Source organism: Trichomycterus rosablanca, chromosome 20, assembly GCF_030014385.1.
Source record: "Trichomycterus rosablanca isolate fTriRos1 chromosome 20, fTriRos1.hap1, whole genome shotgun sequence".
In the NCBI taxonomy this organism is placed as follows: Eukaryota; Metazoa; Chordata; class Actinopteri; order Siluriformes; family Trichomycteridae; genus Trichomycterus; species Trichomycterus rosablanca.
The window spans coordinates 22,233,390-22,250,436 of NC_086007.1; the positions used below are offsets into that span (position 1 = coordinate 22,233,390).

The 17,047-nt window shown below is 37.7% G+C and overlaps 3 protein-coding genes across 3 annotated transcripts in view; all 3 read right to left on the minus strand.

Annotated features, from left to right (window-relative positions):
* Positions 1-446: 446 nt before the first annotated feature.
* Positions 447-2,408, minus strand: LOC134334665 (P2X purinoceptor 5-like). Its single transcript, XM_063017081.1, has 5 exons — positions 2,056-2,408; positions 1,644-1,737; positions 1,496-1,561; positions 1,064-1,149; positions 447-925 (listed from the first exon to the last, which is right to left on the minus strand). Exons 1-5 carry the CDS (start codon positions 2,259-2,261, stop codon positions 778-780), a joined length of 600 nt encoding a protein of 199 aa, XP_062873151.1. The 5' UTR covers positions 2,262-2,408; the 3' UTR covers positions 447-777.
* Positions 2,409-4,644: 2,236 nt separating this feature from the next.
* On the minus strand, positions 4,645-6,607 carry LOC134334148 (P2X purinoceptor 5-like). Its single transcript, XM_063016343.1, has 5 exons — positions 6,255-6,607; positions 5,842-5,935; positions 5,694-5,759; positions 5,262-5,347; positions 4,645-5,123 (listed from the first exon to the last, which is right to left on the minus strand). The coding sequence occupies exons 1-5, from the start codon at positions 6,458-6,460 to the stop codon at positions 4,976-4,978; spliced, it is 600 nt and encodes a 199-aa protein (XP_062872413.1). The 5' UTR covers positions 6,461-6,607; the 3' UTR covers positions 4,645-4,975.
* Positions 6,608-8,843: 2,236 nt separating this feature from the next.
* p2rx8 (purinergic receptor P2X, ligand-gated ion channel, 8) overlaps positions 8,844-17,047 on the minus strand; it is an 8,545-nt gene continuing 341 nt past the window's right edge. The window contains exons 2-12 of the mRNA XM_063016342.1: positions 16,045-16,195; positions 13,916-13,987; positions 12,258-12,333; positions 12,079-12,172; positions 11,746-11,826; positions 11,321-11,462; positions 10,454-10,590; positions 10,041-10,134; positions 9,893-9,958; positions 9,461-9,546; positions 8,844-9,322 (exon numbers count right to left, since the gene is read on the minus strand). Coding sequence (XP_062872412.1) covers positions 9,175-9,322; positions 9,461-9,546; positions 9,893-9,958; positions 10,041-10,134; positions 10,454-10,590; positions 11,321-11,462; positions 11,746-11,826; positions 12,079-12,172; positions 12,258-12,333; positions 13,916-13,987; positions 16,045-16,195 — 1,147 coding nt within the window. The 3' untranslated portion in view covers positions 8,844-9,174. The remainder of the gene's footprint in view (positions 9,323-9,460; positions 9,547-9,892; positions 9,959-10,040; positions 10,135-10,453; positions 10,591-11,320; positions 11,463-11,745; positions 11,827-12,078; positions 12,173-12,257; positions 12,334-13,915; positions 13,988-16,044; positions 16,196-17,047) is intronic.

The window sequence follows — 17,047 nt, forward strand, 5'->3', positions numbered from 1 at the left end:
GTGTCGACATTACTTCTCACTTAATTTAAACCAGCACAATTCTATACTTGAATATTTTGGAAGTTTGTTTAGTTAGGAAACATTCTGGTAAGTCTGTATGTGTGGAAAAAAAACCAAACAGTCCCAACAATGAGTAGCAGGGAAGCTAATGCTCAGGCTTCACTGCTACTCTAATGGAAATAATAGTATAAAGACCCCAACAAGTCGACAGCTGAGCCTTCGAAGGCCTTCCATGGGGCCAGCAGCGCCCTCTGGTGGCTGACAGGTGATCCTCAAGTCTATTAAGCTCAACCATCAACTCTACCTATTCTGATACCACTTTACAAGGTGTACTGTCACAGCAATTGTACAATAAACGTGACATAAAACCCAGAGGAAGTATTGTACAGTTCAAACACAGTGTGGCAGAAAAAGTAAATAAATAAAAAAACAATAAACTCAGTGCAGTTCTTTGTATTGGATAATACTTTGGCTTAAGGCATTTCTTGTTAATGCATGTAAAAGTTGTGCATTGCTGAATGAGACATAACAGTGAACAAATCATTCATTAAAACTAGAATAAATAAAATAATAAGCAAATGTGCAAATCAGCTGCTATTGCTTCAAGTATGTACATTATTGTATGGCTAATAACTTTGCACAGTGATCAGAAATTGTTCTTAGCACATCTTTCCTATTTCTTTCCGGACCTGTAGCTCTTTTAATGATGGTAATGAGTAAAAATGATGCATTCCTTTCTTTTTAAAATACTGCAGTGGCAGATTTGTCACAGATTGATCAGTCAAATGTCTCATCCTTTTGTTCTGTGCAGTTTTCAATGCTGTGTTGTTCATCTAAAGTTGGGTCAGTGAGGTGCTCCAGCTCTAACAGTTGCTTGGAAGGTTCCTCCGCCACTTCTATACTCTTTTTATTGTTGTTTCCATTTCTAAAAAGAGTGCAAAGCATATGATGTAAATTGATAATAAAGTCTATTAAGTCTAGTAAATTGATTAATTAACTTTGCTGTCAGTAATTTGAATACACATTAATATTGTTGTTGTGTTATTGGTGTTTGTGTGCATACTTTTTATCTGTTTCAAATTTCCTCTCCCTGTACAGAGTACTCTTCTTCATCATATAGAGAAGTACCATGTCACAGAAGAATGCTCCCTGCAAAAGAGATTTAACATATACATTATATTTGCCATGTACAATATTGCACTAGTAGTGGCTGTAAAAAGAAAGACTGGATTAGAATTCAATTCCATTGCCACTGCAACAGTGACTCCTATTATCTAGTCAAGGCATTGCATGACTGGTGGAAGGATACATTAGTGTGTTCCAGTGTACAGTACATTAGGTCTTCATAAGGTCTTCATACATTAGTGTGTTCCGGTGTACATTAGGTCTTCATACATGAGAGCGTGTGCTACTCTACTCTCCTCAACCAGATTGGATTTGGAACATGTGGCAGCGGAATTGCAATTGCAAAGACAATTACAGTCCTTTTACTTACCGCCCCCATTAACGCCAATCCTGAGCCTATGTTTATTATTGTTGGAATTATATTGAACTTTCCAGCCTGAAAATAGAGAAAATGCTTTAAAATACCATACACAGCCACAAATGAATATGTTGTAAGGTTCTGTATTTCTGTTGCATACCTTGCCATGAACCAGGATGTCAAAGCGAATCCCGTACACCTTATACAGCGTTCTTAAAGTCTCTCCATCAGCATTTTTGAAATAACGGGCATACCTGAAGACACAGTCACAGAACTTATATTGGGTCAGATATTACTCAATACAAAAAAAAGTGTCCTTTCTGGAGTTTTACTAATTATTTTGTACATTTATCACATGTTCTGTAATTGCCCAAGATCTTTTAACAAAACATAAAATACCATCAAAATATGGTAAGGTATTTAATTAATGAATTAAAGCCCTGTGTACATTTACAAAAAACCAAGACTGACCATCTGGCAATTCTAAGTGGAGTGCTGTAGGGACAAGAACTGCTCTGCAAAATTCCTTCTCAACCCTAACCCACACCAATCCAGCAAACAGTATAAGTTACCTAAAGTTGTATCCAGATGAGACTGAGTGTGTTGTAGCAATTCCATCCAGTCGAGTAAAACTGTAGTGAGGGTGGCACGCAGACCAACCTCTGTCCAGGTCACAATGCCATTCTATTAGGATTCCTATTGATCCTCCCTGCATAAAATGATACCTAGATAAAGACATCCCTAAATACAGCATTGTATTTAGATGAAGTGTGTTCATTCAACAAAACTCACCCACTGAGAGCGAGAAATGTTTGCTGAGCATCTATGACAGCTGTTGGACCTCACATTCCAAATCCATGGGCATTAACATGGCATTGTTATGCGTGTGTGTGGGGATTTGTGCTAATTCAATCAAACAAGCATTTGTCAGGTACGACATAGATACTGTATTTAAGAACCTGCCTTGCAATAAATGTTCCAATTCATCCCAAAAGTCTTCAGTGGTGTTAAGGTCAGACCACTGGAGTAACTCCACACCAAACTCATCAAGCCATGTCAGTTTGTCAGCTCACATTCATGCTGGAACAGGAGAAGGCCTTTCTAAAACTGCTGTCACAAATTTGGAAGCATATTAAACTCCAGACCAAAAGTTAGGCTACTGTGCTGAGGTAGGAAAAATCATGTAGCCTGTATATAAAATGTGGATTCCTTATACTCATACAGATGATGAGCCAGTGATTTTCTCCCTAAAAATGCTTGTAGTCATAGAATGGGATGTCCAACAAGCTCAGATCAGGTGTCCACATAATTTTGGTGTATTTGTAGTGTAGTTTAATTGCACCAACTGGCAGAGTTTCAGGGGAACTCCAATTTTCTGCAATACTGACCAATATGTAGCATTTGATAAATAAACTAATTCATTATGAGTTTGCCAATTTATATGACAATGAAATCCCATTTTGTAAGTAATTCAAGCAAACATACAAGGTCTGAGTTTGGCATTACTGATCCATGTCATGTTTTAGTGTAGTGTCATGTTTTAAATGTATCAGTTGCTGCTTTTGTTAAAGTAACTGCTCTCAAAATTAATCATACATCAGGTGTAAAGTTTTTTTATCATTGTTTTTCCCATAGTCATAAAGACTAAAAGCAATTTATAGATACAATCTTACACCTACCACTCATTTACCTCATGCTAGCTACCTTCTCTCAGTAAAGTTACACCTTTATATTTTTATTGCTGTACTTTGTTGTCCCTAACTGCTTTGCATTGACTGTAAAATGACCCTGCATTTGGAATGACTCAGCACTCTTCCTGTTTCAACTCAAGCTCAACATTAAGGGATAATTAGACCATCTGAGTAGCTGCTACAGAGTAGATCCTTAACACTGGCCTTATATGGTCACATTATAGTGTTGTAGCACATAAACATTCTCCTTTGCCATGCTGCCTTCTTTGTTAGGCAATAAAACCTCACTGACAATCAACACTGCCACTGTCTAGGTTAAGGATTAGGCGTTGGACCACTTGACGTTGGAAAGATGGCGGATGTAGTGCGTAGCAGTGTTGTGTGCATACTGCACACTTCTGTACTGGAAGTATGTACTTTTTTACCGGCAGAGTAGTGCATACTTCCTCCAATCTAGTACATACTCTCTAAGTATGCGATTCCGGATGCAGCTATGAGATGGTTTCATTTTTGATCAATATTATTTACCATTGGCTCAGGTACATGTCAGAACAAATGCTTTGTATTTCATTGGTTTAACAGCCTCATTTGACTCCTTATAGAGCTACCACTGGCCAATCGGAGAAGGTCCGCCCTCTAAATGCTAGTCTGTGATTGGGTGGTTGAATTTCGCCCGCCCTCTCTGTCCTGTAAACACCTCTACCTGAGTCAATCACTCACTCTTATGCTCAGGAACGCTGTGAAAATGTCAAAAAGTAAACTTTTGGAGGCAGTGAGGAACAGACTTAAATATAAAAAGTAGACACAACATTTAGTGAGTAAAACAGTAATTTCATATAGAATTCTTGCCTAAATTGGTCAAAAAATCTGTTATATGGGTTCTGGATTCATTCTGTGTGTTGCAGTATCATGTCCCCCTGTTCCTAATATGACGTCCGTCTTTTTGGTGTAATGTCCGGCTTTGTGGGGTGTAAATGTCCTCCTTTTTGTTACTATGAATCTGGCCACCCTACTTAAAGCGCTGGTGTCGACATTACTTCTCACTTAATTTAAACCAGCACAATTCTATACTTGAATATTTTGGAAGTTTGTTTAGTTAGGAAACATTCTGGTAAGTCTGTATGTGTGGAAAAAAAACCAAACAGTCCCAACAATGAGTAGCAGGGAAGCTAATGCTCAGGCTTCACTGCTACTCTAATGGAAATAATAGTATAAAGACCCCAACAAGTCGACAGCTGAGCCTTCGAAGGCCTTCCATGGGGCCAGCAGCGCCCTCTGGTGGCTGACAGGTGATCCTCAAGTCTATTAAGCTCAACCATCAACTCTACCTATTCTGATACCACTTTACAAGGTGTACTGTCACAGCAATTGTACAATAAACGTGACATAAAACCCAGAGGAAGTATTGTACAGTTCAAACACAGTGTGGCAGAAAAAGTAAATAAATAAAAAAACAATAAACTCAGTGCAGTTCTTTGTATTGGATAATACTTTGGCTTAAGGCATTTCTTGTTAATGCATGTAAAAGTTGTGCATTGCTGAATGAGACATAACAGTGAACAAATCATTCATTAAAACTAGAATAAATAAAATAATAAGCAAATGTGCAAATCAGCTGCTATTGCTTCAAGTATGTACATTATTGTATGGCTAATAACTTTGCACAGTGATCAGAAATTGTTCTTAGCACATCTTTCCTATTTCTTTCCGGACCTGTAGCTCTTTTAATGATGGTAATGAGTAAAAATGATGCATTCCTTTCTTTTTAAAATACTGCAGTGGCAGATTTGTCACAGATTGATCAGTCAAATGTCTCATCCTTTTGTTCTGTGCAGTTTTCAATGCTGTGTTGTTCATCTAAAGTTGGGTCAGTGAGGTGCTCCAGCTCTAACAGTTGCTTGGAAGGTTCCTCCGCCACTTCTATACTCTTTTTATTGTTGTTTCCATTTCTAAAAAGAGTGCAAAGCATATGATGTAAATTGATAATAAAGTCTATTAAGTCTAGTAAATTGATTAATTAACTTTGCTGTCAGTAATTTGAATACACATTAATATTGTTGTTGTGTTATTGGTGTTTGTGTGCATACTTTTTATCTGTTTCAAATTTCCTCTCCCTGTACAGAGTACTCTTCTTCATCATATAGAGAAGTACCATGTCACAGAAGAATGCTCCCTGCAAAAGAGATTTAACATATACATTATATTTGCCATGTACAATATTGCACTAGTAGTGGCTGTAAAAAGAAAGACTGGATTAGAATTCAATTCCATTGCCACTGCAACAGTGACTCCTATTATCTAGTCAAGGCATTGCATGACTGGTGGAAGGATACATTAGTGTGTTCCAGTGTACAGTACATTAGGTCTTCATAAGGTCTTCATACATTAGTGTGTTCCGGTGTACATTAGGTCTTCATACATGAGAGCGTGTGCTACTCTACTCTCCTCAACCAGATTGGATTTGGAACATGTGGCAGCGGAATTGCAATTGCAAAGACAATTACAGTCCTTTTACTTACCGCCCCCATTAACGCCAATCCTGAGCCTATGTTTATTATTGTTGGAATTATATTGAACTTTCCAGCCTGAAAATAGAGAAAATGCTTTAAAATACCATACACAGCCACAAATGAATATGTTGTAAGGTTCTGTATTTCTGTTGCATACCTTGCCATGAACCAGGATGTCAAAGCGAATCCCGTACACCTTATACAGCGTTCTTAAAGTCTCTCCATCAGCATTTTTGAAATAACGGGCATACCTGAAGACACAGTCACAGAACTTATATTGGGTCAGATATTACTCAATACAAAAAAAAGTGTCCTTTCTGGAGTTTTACTAATTATTTTGTACATTTATCACATGTTCTGTAATTGCCCAAGATCTTTTAACAAAACATAAAATACCATCAAAATATGGTAAGGTATTTAATTAATGAATTAAAGCCCTGTGTACATTTACAAAAAACCAAGACTGACCATCTGGCAATTCTAAGTGGAGTGCTGTAGGGACAAGAACTGCTCTGCAAAATTTCCTTCTCAACCCTAACCCACACCAATCCAGCAAACAGTATAAGTTACCTAAAGTTGTATCCAGATGAGACTGAGTGTGTTGTAGCAATTCCATCCAGTCGAGTAAAACTGTAGTGAGGGTGGCACGCAGACCAACCTCTGTCCAGGTCACAATGCCATTCTATTAGGATTCCTATTGATCCTCCCTGCATAAAATGATACCTAGATAAAGACATCCCTAAATACAGCATTGTATTTAGATGAAGTGTGTTCATTCAACAAAACTCACCCACTGAGAGCGAGAAATGTTTGCTGAGCATCTATGACAGCTGTTGGACCTCACATTCCAAATCCATGGGCATTAACATGGCATTGTTATGCGTGTGTGTGGGGATTTGTGCTAATTCAATCAAACAAGCATTTGTCAGGTACGACATAGATACTGTATTTAAGAACCTGCCTTGCAATAAATGTTCCAATTCATCCCAAAAGTCTTCAGTGGTGTTAAGGTCAGACCACTGGAGTAACTCCACACCAAACTCATCAAGCCATGTCAGTTTGTCAGCTCACATTCATGCTGGAACAGGAGAAGGCCTTTCTAAAACTGCTGTCACAAATTTGGAAGCATATTAAACTCCAGACCAAAAGTTAGGCTACTGTGCTGAGGTAGGAAAAATCATGTAGCCTGTATATAAAATGTGGATTCCTTATACTCATACAGATGATGAGCCAGTGATTTTCTCCCTAAAAATGCTTGTAGTCATAGAATGGGATGTCCAACAAGCTCAGATCAGGTGTCCACATAATTTTGGTGTATTTGTAGTGTAGTTTAATTGCACCAACTGGCAGAGTTTCAGGGGAACTCCAATTTTCTGCAATACTGACCAATATGTAGCATTTGATAAATAAACTAATTCATTATGAGTTTGCCAATTTATATGACAATGAAATCCCATTTTGTAAGTAATTCAAGCAAACATACAAGGTCTGAGTTTGGCATTACTGATCCATGTCATGTTTTAGTGTAGTGTCATGTTTTAAATGTATCAGTTGCTGCTTTTGTTAAAGTAACTGCTCTCAAAATTAATCATACATCAGGTGTAAAGTTTTTTTATCATTGTTTTTCCCATAGTCATAAAGACTAAAAGCAATTTATAGATACAATCTTACACCTACCACTCATTTACCTCATGCTAGCTACCTTCTCTCAGTAAAGTTACACCTTTATATTTTTATTGCTGTACTTTGTTGTCCCTAACTGCTTTGCATTGACTGTAAAATGACCCTGCATTTGGAATGACTCAGCACTCTTCCTGTTTCAACTCAAGCTCAACATTAAGGGATAATTAGACCATCTGAGTAGCTGCTACAGAGTAGATCCTTAACACTGGCCTTATATGGTCACATTATAGTGTTGTAGCACATAAACATTCTCCTTTGCCATGCTGCCTTCTTTGTTAGGCAATAAAACCTCACTGACAATCAACACTGCCACTGTCTAGGTTAAGGATTAGGCGTTGGACCACTTGACGTTGGAAAGATGGCGGATGTAGTGCGTAGCAGTGTTGTGTGCATACTGCACACTTCTGTACTGGAAGTATGTACTTTTTTACCGGCAGAGTAGTGCATACTTCCTCCAATCTAGTACATACTCTCTAAGTATGCGATTCCGGATGCAGCTATGAGATGGTTTCATTTTTGATCAATATTATTTACCATTGGCTCAGGTACATGTCAGAACAAATGCTTTGTATTTCATTGGTTTAACAGCCTCATTTGACTCCTTATAGAGCTACCACTGGCCAATCGGAGAAGGTCCGCCCTCTAAATGCTAGTCTGTGATTGGGTGGTTGAATTTCGCCCGCCCTCTCTGTCCTGTAAACACCTCTACCTGAGTCAATCACTCACTCTTATGCTCAGGAACGCTGTGAAAATGTCAAAAAGTAAACTTTTGGAGGCAGTGAGGAACAGACTTAAATATAAAAAGTAGACACAACATTTAGTGAGTAAAACAGTAATTTCATATAGAATTCTTGCCTAAATTGGTCAAAAAATCTGTTATATGGGTTCTGGATTCATTCTGTGTGTTGCAGTATCATGTCCCCCTGTTCCTAATATGACGTCCGTCTTTTTGGTGTAATGTCCGGCTTTGTGGGGTGTAAATGTCCTCCTTTTTGTTACTATGAATCTGGCCACCCTACTTAAAGCGCTGGTGTCGACATTACTTCTCACTTAATTTAAACCAGCACAATTCTATACTTGAATATTTTGGAAGTTTGTTTAGTTAGGAAACATTCTGGTAAGTCTGTATGTGTGGAAAAAAAACCAAACAGTCCCAACAATGAGTAGCAGGGAAGCTAATGCTCAGGCTTCACTGCTACTCTAATGGAAATAATAGTATAAAGACCCCAACAAGTCGACAGCTGAGCCTTCGAAGGCCTTCCATGGGGCCAGCAGCGCCCTCTGGTGGCTGACAGGTGATCCTCAAGTCTATTAAGCTCAACCATCAACTCTACCTATTCTGATACCACTTTACAAGGTGTACTGTCACAGCAATTGTACAATAAACGTGACATAAAACCCAGAGGAAGTATTGTACAGTTCAAACACAGTGTGGCAGAAAAAGTAAATAAATAAAAAAACAATAAACTCAGTGCAGTTCTTTGTATTGGATAATACTTTGGCTTAAGGCATTTCTTGTTAATGCATGTAAAAGTTGTGCATTGCTGAATGAGACATAACAGTGAACAAATCATTCATTAAAACTAGAATAAATAAAATAATAAGCAAATGTGCAAATCAGCTGCTATTGCTTCAAGTATGTACATTATTGTATGGCTAATAACTTTGCACAGTGATCAGAAATTGTTCTTAGCACATCTTTCCTATTTCTTTCCGGACCTGTAGCTCTTTTAATGATGGTAATGAGTAAAAATGATGCATTCCTTTCTTTTTAAAATACTGCAGTGGCAGATTTGTCACAGATTGATCAGTCAAATGTCTCATCCTTTTGTTCTGTGCAGTTTTCAATGCTGTGTTGTTCATCTAAAGTTGGGTCAGTGAGGTGCTCCAGCTCTAACAGTTGCTTGGAAGGTTCCTCCGCCACTTCTATACTCTTTTTATTGTTGTTTCCATTTCTAAAAAGAGTGCAAAGCATATGATGTAAATTGATAATAAAGTCTATTAAGTCTAGTAAATTGATTAATTAACTTTGCTGTCAGTAATTTGAATACACATTAATATTGTTGTTGTGTTATTGGTGTTTGTGTGCATACTTTTTATCTGTTTCAAATTTCCTCTCCCTGTACAGAGTACTCTTCTTCATCATATAGAGAAGTACCATGTCACAGAAGAATGCTCCCTGCAAAAGAGATTTAACATATACATTATATTTGCCATGTACAATATTGCACTAGTAGTGGCTGTAAAAAGAAAGACTGGATTAGAATTCAATTCCATTGCCACTGCAACAGTGACTCCTATTATCTAGTCAAGGCATTGCATGACTGGTGGAAGGATACATTAGTGTGTTCCAGTGTACAGTACATTAGGTCTTCATAAGGTCTTCATACATTAGTGTGTTCCGGTGTACATTAGGTCTTCATACATGAGAGCGTGTGCTACTCTACTCTCCTCAACCAGATTGGATTTGGAACATGTGGCAGCGGAATTGCAATTGCAAAGACAATTACAGTCCTTTTACTTACCGCCCCCATTAACGCCAATCCTGAGCCTATGTTTATTATTGTTGGAATTATATTGAACTTTCCAGCCTGAAAATAGAGAAAATGCTTTAAAATACCATACACAGCCACAAATGAATATGTTGTAAGGTTCTGTATTTCTGTTGCATACCTTGCCATGAACCAGGATGTCAAAGCGAATCCCGTACACCTTATACAGCGTTCTTAAAGTCTCTCCATCAGCATTTTTGAAATAACGGGCATACCTGAAGACACAGTCACAGAACTTATATTGGGTCAGATATTACTCAATACAAAAAAAAGTGTCCTTTCTGGAGTTTTACTAATTATTTTGTACATTTATCACATGTTCTGTAATTGCCCAAGATCTTTTAACAAAACATAAAATACCATCAAAATATGGTAAGGTATTTAATTAATGAATTAAAGCCCTGTGTACATTTACAAAAAACCAAGACTGACCATCTGGCAATTCTAAGTGGAGTGCTGTAGGGACAAGAACTGCTCTGCAAAATTTCCTTCTCAACCCTAACCCACACCAATCCAGCAAACAGTATAAGTTACCTAAAGTTGTATCCAGATGAGACTGAGTGTGTTGTAGCAATTCCATCCAGTCGAGTAAAACTGTAGTGAGGGTGGCACGCAGACCAACCTCTGTCCAGGTCACAATGCCATTCTATTAGGATTCCTATTGATCCTCCCTGCATAAAATGATACCTAGATAAAGACATCCCTAAATACAGCATTGTATTTAGATGAAGTGTGTTCATTCAACAAAACTCACCCACTGAGAGCGAGAAATGTTTGCTGAGCATCTATGACAGCTGTTGGACCTCACATTCCAAATCCATGGGCATTAACATGGCATTGTTATGCGTGTGTGTGGGGATTTGTGCTAATTCAATCAAACAAGCATTTGTCAGGTACGACATAGATACTGTATTTAAGAACCTGCCTTGCAATAAATGTTCCAATTCATCCCAAAAGTCTTCAGTGGTGTTAAGGTCAGACCACTGGAGTAACTCCACACCAAACTCATCAAGCCATGTCAGTTTGTCAGCTCACATTCATGCTGGAACAGGAGAAGGCCTTTCTAAAACTGCTGTCACAAATTTGGAAGCATATTAATTTATTTTATATAGGTGATTTGACACACCTGACACACCATAAAGATATGATTTACTGTTTTTTTTGTGAAGCCCTTCTTGCCCAAAATCAGTGCCCTGATATGGTCTTTTGACCAAATGAATGAATTTTCCACAGACACACTTTAAACTCTTGTGAAATGCCTTCAAAAACAGGTAGATTTAACAACTCCAGTTTAACAACTCCAGGTTAATGCCTATGGTTTTGGAGTGGGATGTCCAACAAGCTCAAGGTCAGGTGTCCAGAACTTTTGGCCATGTACTGTTTTAACTGGTGAGTACTTACAAACAGGGCTATATCTTGAAACTCATGTCCGGTTTGCTGCACTACATCACCGAGGCGGAATATGGGGCAGTAAGGATGAGCAAACTCATGGTGTAAACATTTCTTCAGATATGAGTGGTCAGCGTTTTCTAAAATGTTTGATCTGAAAACAGAGTATAAAACTACACCCACTGACTGACGTTATCTTACTGTGTGTATGATAATAATAATATTACATATTATTAGGAAGGTAGTTTTAATGTTATGGCTGATTGATGTATGTTTTATTTAATAATCTAAAATTACACAGTATAGTGTAAAAGCTATGCAATAACAGAGGTGATCAGAGAGAAATATTTTACAACACTATAAATACACCATTAACCAAATACACCATTTATTTCATGCTTTAGATAATTCATCTGTTGTGGCAAAGAATGACTTACTTTGAGAAGTCAAACTTGGGGAATCTTATAAAATTCTTTATGTAGATGGTGAAGTTTTCAGCGCTTCGTAACAAAGGCACTCTAAAGAGAGATATGAGAGGAAAATGTGATTAATTATTAAATGATTATGTATTTATTTATTTATTTATTGTACAATGATTGGCAGAAAAAAACACAAAAACATTTGGTCTTCTGTAGGCAGAAGTGCCTTGTTGATGAAAAAGAAGAATGGCCAGACCGGGCTGTAACTTAAATAGACATATACTACAACCGCTGTAAGCAGAAAAGCATTTCACGTTACAAATAACCAAGTTAAAGGCTACTTGTTCTTACTTTGGTCGGTAGTTTCTTTCAATAGGGCACCAGCCATATATTTCACAGGTACCTGTCGAGTTCCTGTTCTTTAAACAGTGCCCGGTTTTAACTCCTGAGGGAAGTAAATATACAGCACAAACATGTTAAATGCTTTTTATTAATAACGAGTTTAAGTATGATTTAGGATTGGTACACACCATGGCCAGCTATAACTGGCTCTCCCTCCAGACAGTCTTCATTCTCTTTACAATGGCCATCCAGTACCTTAATATTCTATATATAAGAGAAAAACACACTGGATTAATCACAGGATTTACATTAAGTGGTGGTAAAACCATAACTACAGCCACACGGCATAGGTCAGACTGTTCCTTTAAAAAAACAGCAATAACAAATTGTTAGAACTGCCACAAAACACCAGTCCTATAGTGGACTATGGTGGTGGCAGCGTTGTGCTTTTTTCAATGGAATTAATCTGCTGCAACCCTGACCAAGATGGAGCAGAGGTAAAAGCTTCTCAGGCTTTCTAATGGTTTGCATCGTGTTGCTGGGGTTGGCCTAGGCCCCTTATTTCCAGTAAAGAACCATAATAATTCAGCATACCAGGACATTCTGAACAATTGTATTCTTCAAACCTTGTTAACAGTTTGTGGAAGGCCTTTCTTCAGTTCAGGTCCATAAAGGCATGGTTGGGTGTGCTTGGTGTGGAAGAACTTGACTGGCCCACACAAAGGCCTGTCCTCAACCCCATCAAACACCTTTGTGATGAATAAGAACAGAAGATATTGCCAGCCAGGCCCTCTCTTCCAACATCAGTGTCTGACCTCACAAATACTCTGGATGAGTGGACAACAATTCCCACAGATGCACTCCAAAATCTTGTACAAAGCCAATTCCATATTAATGCCTATGGATTTAGAACAGGATGTCATACAAGCTACTGTAGGTGTATTATGTAGGCATCCCAATACTTTTGTCCATATGTTGTTCTTGTATTTCACTATTGCCTAATCCTTAACCTAGACAGTGGCAGTGTTGATTGTCAGTGAGGTTTTATTGCCTAACAAAGAAGGCAGCATGGCAAAGGAGAATGTTTATGTGCTACAACACTATAATGTGACCATATAAGGCCAGTGTTAAGGATCTACTCTGTAGCAGCTACTCAGATGGTCTAATTATCCCTTAATGTTGAGCTTGAGTTGAAACAGGAAGAGTGCTGAGTCATTCCAAATGCAGGGTCATTTTACAGTCAATGCAAAGCAGTTAGGGACAACAAAGTACAGCAATAAAAATATAAAGGTGTAACTTTACTGAGAGAAGGTAGCTAGCATGAGGTAAATGAGTGGTAGGTGTAAGATTGTATCTATAAATTGCTTTTAGTCTTTATGACTATGGGAAAAACAATGATAAAAAAACTTTACACCTGATGTATGATTAATTTTGAGAGCAGTTACTTTAACAAAAGCAGCAACTGATACATTTAAAACATGACACTACACTAAAACATGACATGGATCAGTAATGCCAAACTCAGACCTTGTATGTTTGCTTGAATTACTTACAAAATGGGATTTCATTGTCATATAAATTGGCAAACTCATAATGAATTAGTTTATTTATCAAATGCTACATATTGGTCAGTATTGCAGAAAATTGGAGTTCCCCTGAAACTCTGCCAGTTGGTGCAATTAAACTACACTACAAATACACCAAAATTATGTGGACACCTGATCTGAGCTTGTTGGACATCCCATTCTATGACTACAAGCATTTTTAGGGAGAAAATCACTGGCTCATCATCTGTATGAGTATAAGGAATCCACATTTTATATACAGGCTACATGATTTTTCCTACCTCAGCACAGTAGCCTAACTTTTGGTCTGGAGTTTCAACAAAGTTTGTTGTTATGAAAAGCACAGCCTCACCCTAAAGAGAAAAAGATACCAGAACAATACATTTGTTTACCAGAACAATACATTAGTTGACATAATAATAATAATACACAACAACAATTGTATGAGTGTAATAATTATTTTTAATATTATTAGTAGTACTAGCAATAGTATGAGTAGCAATTGTAGTAGTAGTAGTAGTAGTTATCACAGTAGTAGTACTAATAGTAGTAGTAATAGTATGAGTAGTATTTATAGTAGTAGTATTTATAGCAGTAGTAGCAGTAGTTATAGCAGTAGTAGTAGTAATTATACAAATAGTATTTACAGTAGTAGTATTCATAGCAGTAGCAGTTATAGCAGTAATAGTAGTAGTATTAGTACAAGTAGTATTTATAGCAGTAGTATTCGTAGTAGTATTCGTAGTAGTATTAATAGTATAAGTAGTACTTATAGTAGTATTCGTAGCAGTAGTAGTAGTAATAGTAATAGTACAAGTACTTGGGTTAGTACTTATAGAAGCAGTAGTAGTAGTTTAGTAGTGATTATGGCAATAGTAGTAGTAATAGTACAAGTAGTATTTATAGTAGTGGTTTTCGTAGTAGCAGTAGTTTTAGCAATAGTAGTATCAATAGTAGGAGTAGTATTCATAGCAGTAATAGTAGTAGTAATAACACAATTAGTATTTATAGTAGCAGTATTCATAGCAGTAGTAGTAGTATTAATAGTAGGAGTAGTATTTATAGTAGTAGTATTCATAACAGTAGTAGTGGTAGTAGTAGTAATAGTAGAAGTAGTATTTATAGTAGTAGTATTTATAGTAGTAGTATTCGTAGCAGTAGTAGTAATAATACGGGTAGTATTTATAGTAGTAGTAATCAAAATAGTCTCATTATAAAGCATTGGTTGAAAAATAACTGTACTAAGTAAAGAGCTTGTTTTAGTCATTCATTTATATGTCTTTAGGAACCACTTTCTCCTGATCAGGGCCCTCTTTCTGCTTTAACCACATGGACACAGGATGAACATGACAGACTTCTTTCCAAGCCAGAAACCTGGAGCTGTATGATACCCACACAACCCGCTGAGATACAGTGCTGCCTGTCTACTAAATTAATTCATTAGAATAAATAATAACCACTCACACTGCTATAAAACTATAGTTCTAATTAAATAAAACACTAATAACATAAAGGAGAACATCTGCTTTCACTGACCACTCTTTTCAAATCAGACAACCAAACTAAACATACAGAATTACAGTGACAAGCCTCACCAGGGTTTTGGAAACAGGCTGATCAATAAATGCTTCTGCCAGCCTAATTTATGTGTTGTCTTTATCTAAGTTTAAGCATTCATGCCAAACATCTGCCACCTTGCAAAATCAAATTCACTTCATTTGTGCAGGAGCAGAATCAATATCTGGCCAAGGTTTTGCCTCTAGCTCTTTAGGTTTTATCTCTCAATTCTCAGTGCATAGACCCACATGCATTGACTTCTAGCACTTTTATTTAGTACACAACCTAACTGAATCCATGACATTTACATGATGACTTGATACAGTAAATATTACACATATACATCCACTGAATACATTATTAGAAACACCATATTAATATAAGATCGGACCCCTTAAGACAATATTCAGATTAACAAGGGTTAACCTGGTATTAGGATGCCCAACATGTGCTAAAAAAGTAAATGATGATATGAAACATTCTCCACACCACTGCATCATCACCAGCGGCTTAAACTGTTGACACAAAGCAGGCTGGGTAGATATGCCAAATTCTAACCTTAACCTCTGTTACAGCAACAATTGAGAATAATCAAGCTTTATTACTTGTAATAACACTACCACCTCTTTATAATTATTGGATAAATAATGCCTGCCACTTTTTTGTGTCTAGAACCTACAAATAATTTTTTTCTGAAACGTCATTGTATTTGATTGTAAACACCCAGAAATGTGAGGGTAAACTCCACCAACTAGAATTCTGATAAAAAACACTGCCCCCTTATCATTTAGGTCATCATTATGATAAGCCAAAACACTACATTTTGCATCTCAATGCAAGTGCTATACCTCACCTGCTGTGGAATGACGTAGTCTTCAGGTCCCCAGAGCCATGGGCCGGAGCCTGTGGTGTTAGTGAATGTGACCCCTTTCACTTTGGTAATGACTGAACTCTGTATAGATTCTTCAGTCTCCTGATAGCCTTTCTTAGTTAGAAACACCCACCTGCACAGTGACACAGAGACTGTAATCGAACCATTCCAGCACTAGAGTTCATTTTTGATCTTTTAAATTTTATTTACTGCAATTAGACCTAAATATGTAGAAACATGTTTAAAATAGTGATGACTAATGAGATACTTGCCACACTTTGCATGGCATAGGGGCTTAGCTGGTAGAGCGAGTGCAGCATAGCAACATGGGTTCCGGAGGACAGGGCTCAATTCACATATGGTTGCCATTGGGTGGGTTTCCTACATGTACTCTGGTTCTGCCTACCTCACAAAAAAACATGCCAAAGGTGAACTGGCTGCTCCAAATTGCCCTTAGGTGCTAGTAAACGAATGAATGGTGTTGTCCTGCCCTGTCCAGGGTGTATTTCGGCCCTCTGGCCAATGTGTGAGCCGCACAGGACCCAACGTGAACCTGATGAATTGGAACCACTGCAAACGTGGTGGGTCCAATTCACTGGGCGAAAGGCAGAATACACCCTGGTTAGGTCGCCAGTCCATCACAAGGCGACACACATATACACACACACTCTTACCTAGGGGGACCTTTAGTATCTCCAGTTAACCTGACTGCATGTCTTTGGACTGTGGGAGGAAACTGGAGCACCCACAGCAAACCCACACAGGGATAAGCGTGCACACTACACATTGAAAGAACCCAAACCCAGATCCCTCTTGCTGTGATTCACAGTGCTACCCACCAAGTCACCGCCCCTGAATGACACGTGTAGAATGAGATTTCTGAGAGACTGGAGAATGTCCCTGACTTATTTGCATACTTATTTGATTGTTAAACCCACACACACATACAATTACCCGTCGCGAAGGGTAAAAAGCACTTGTTCCA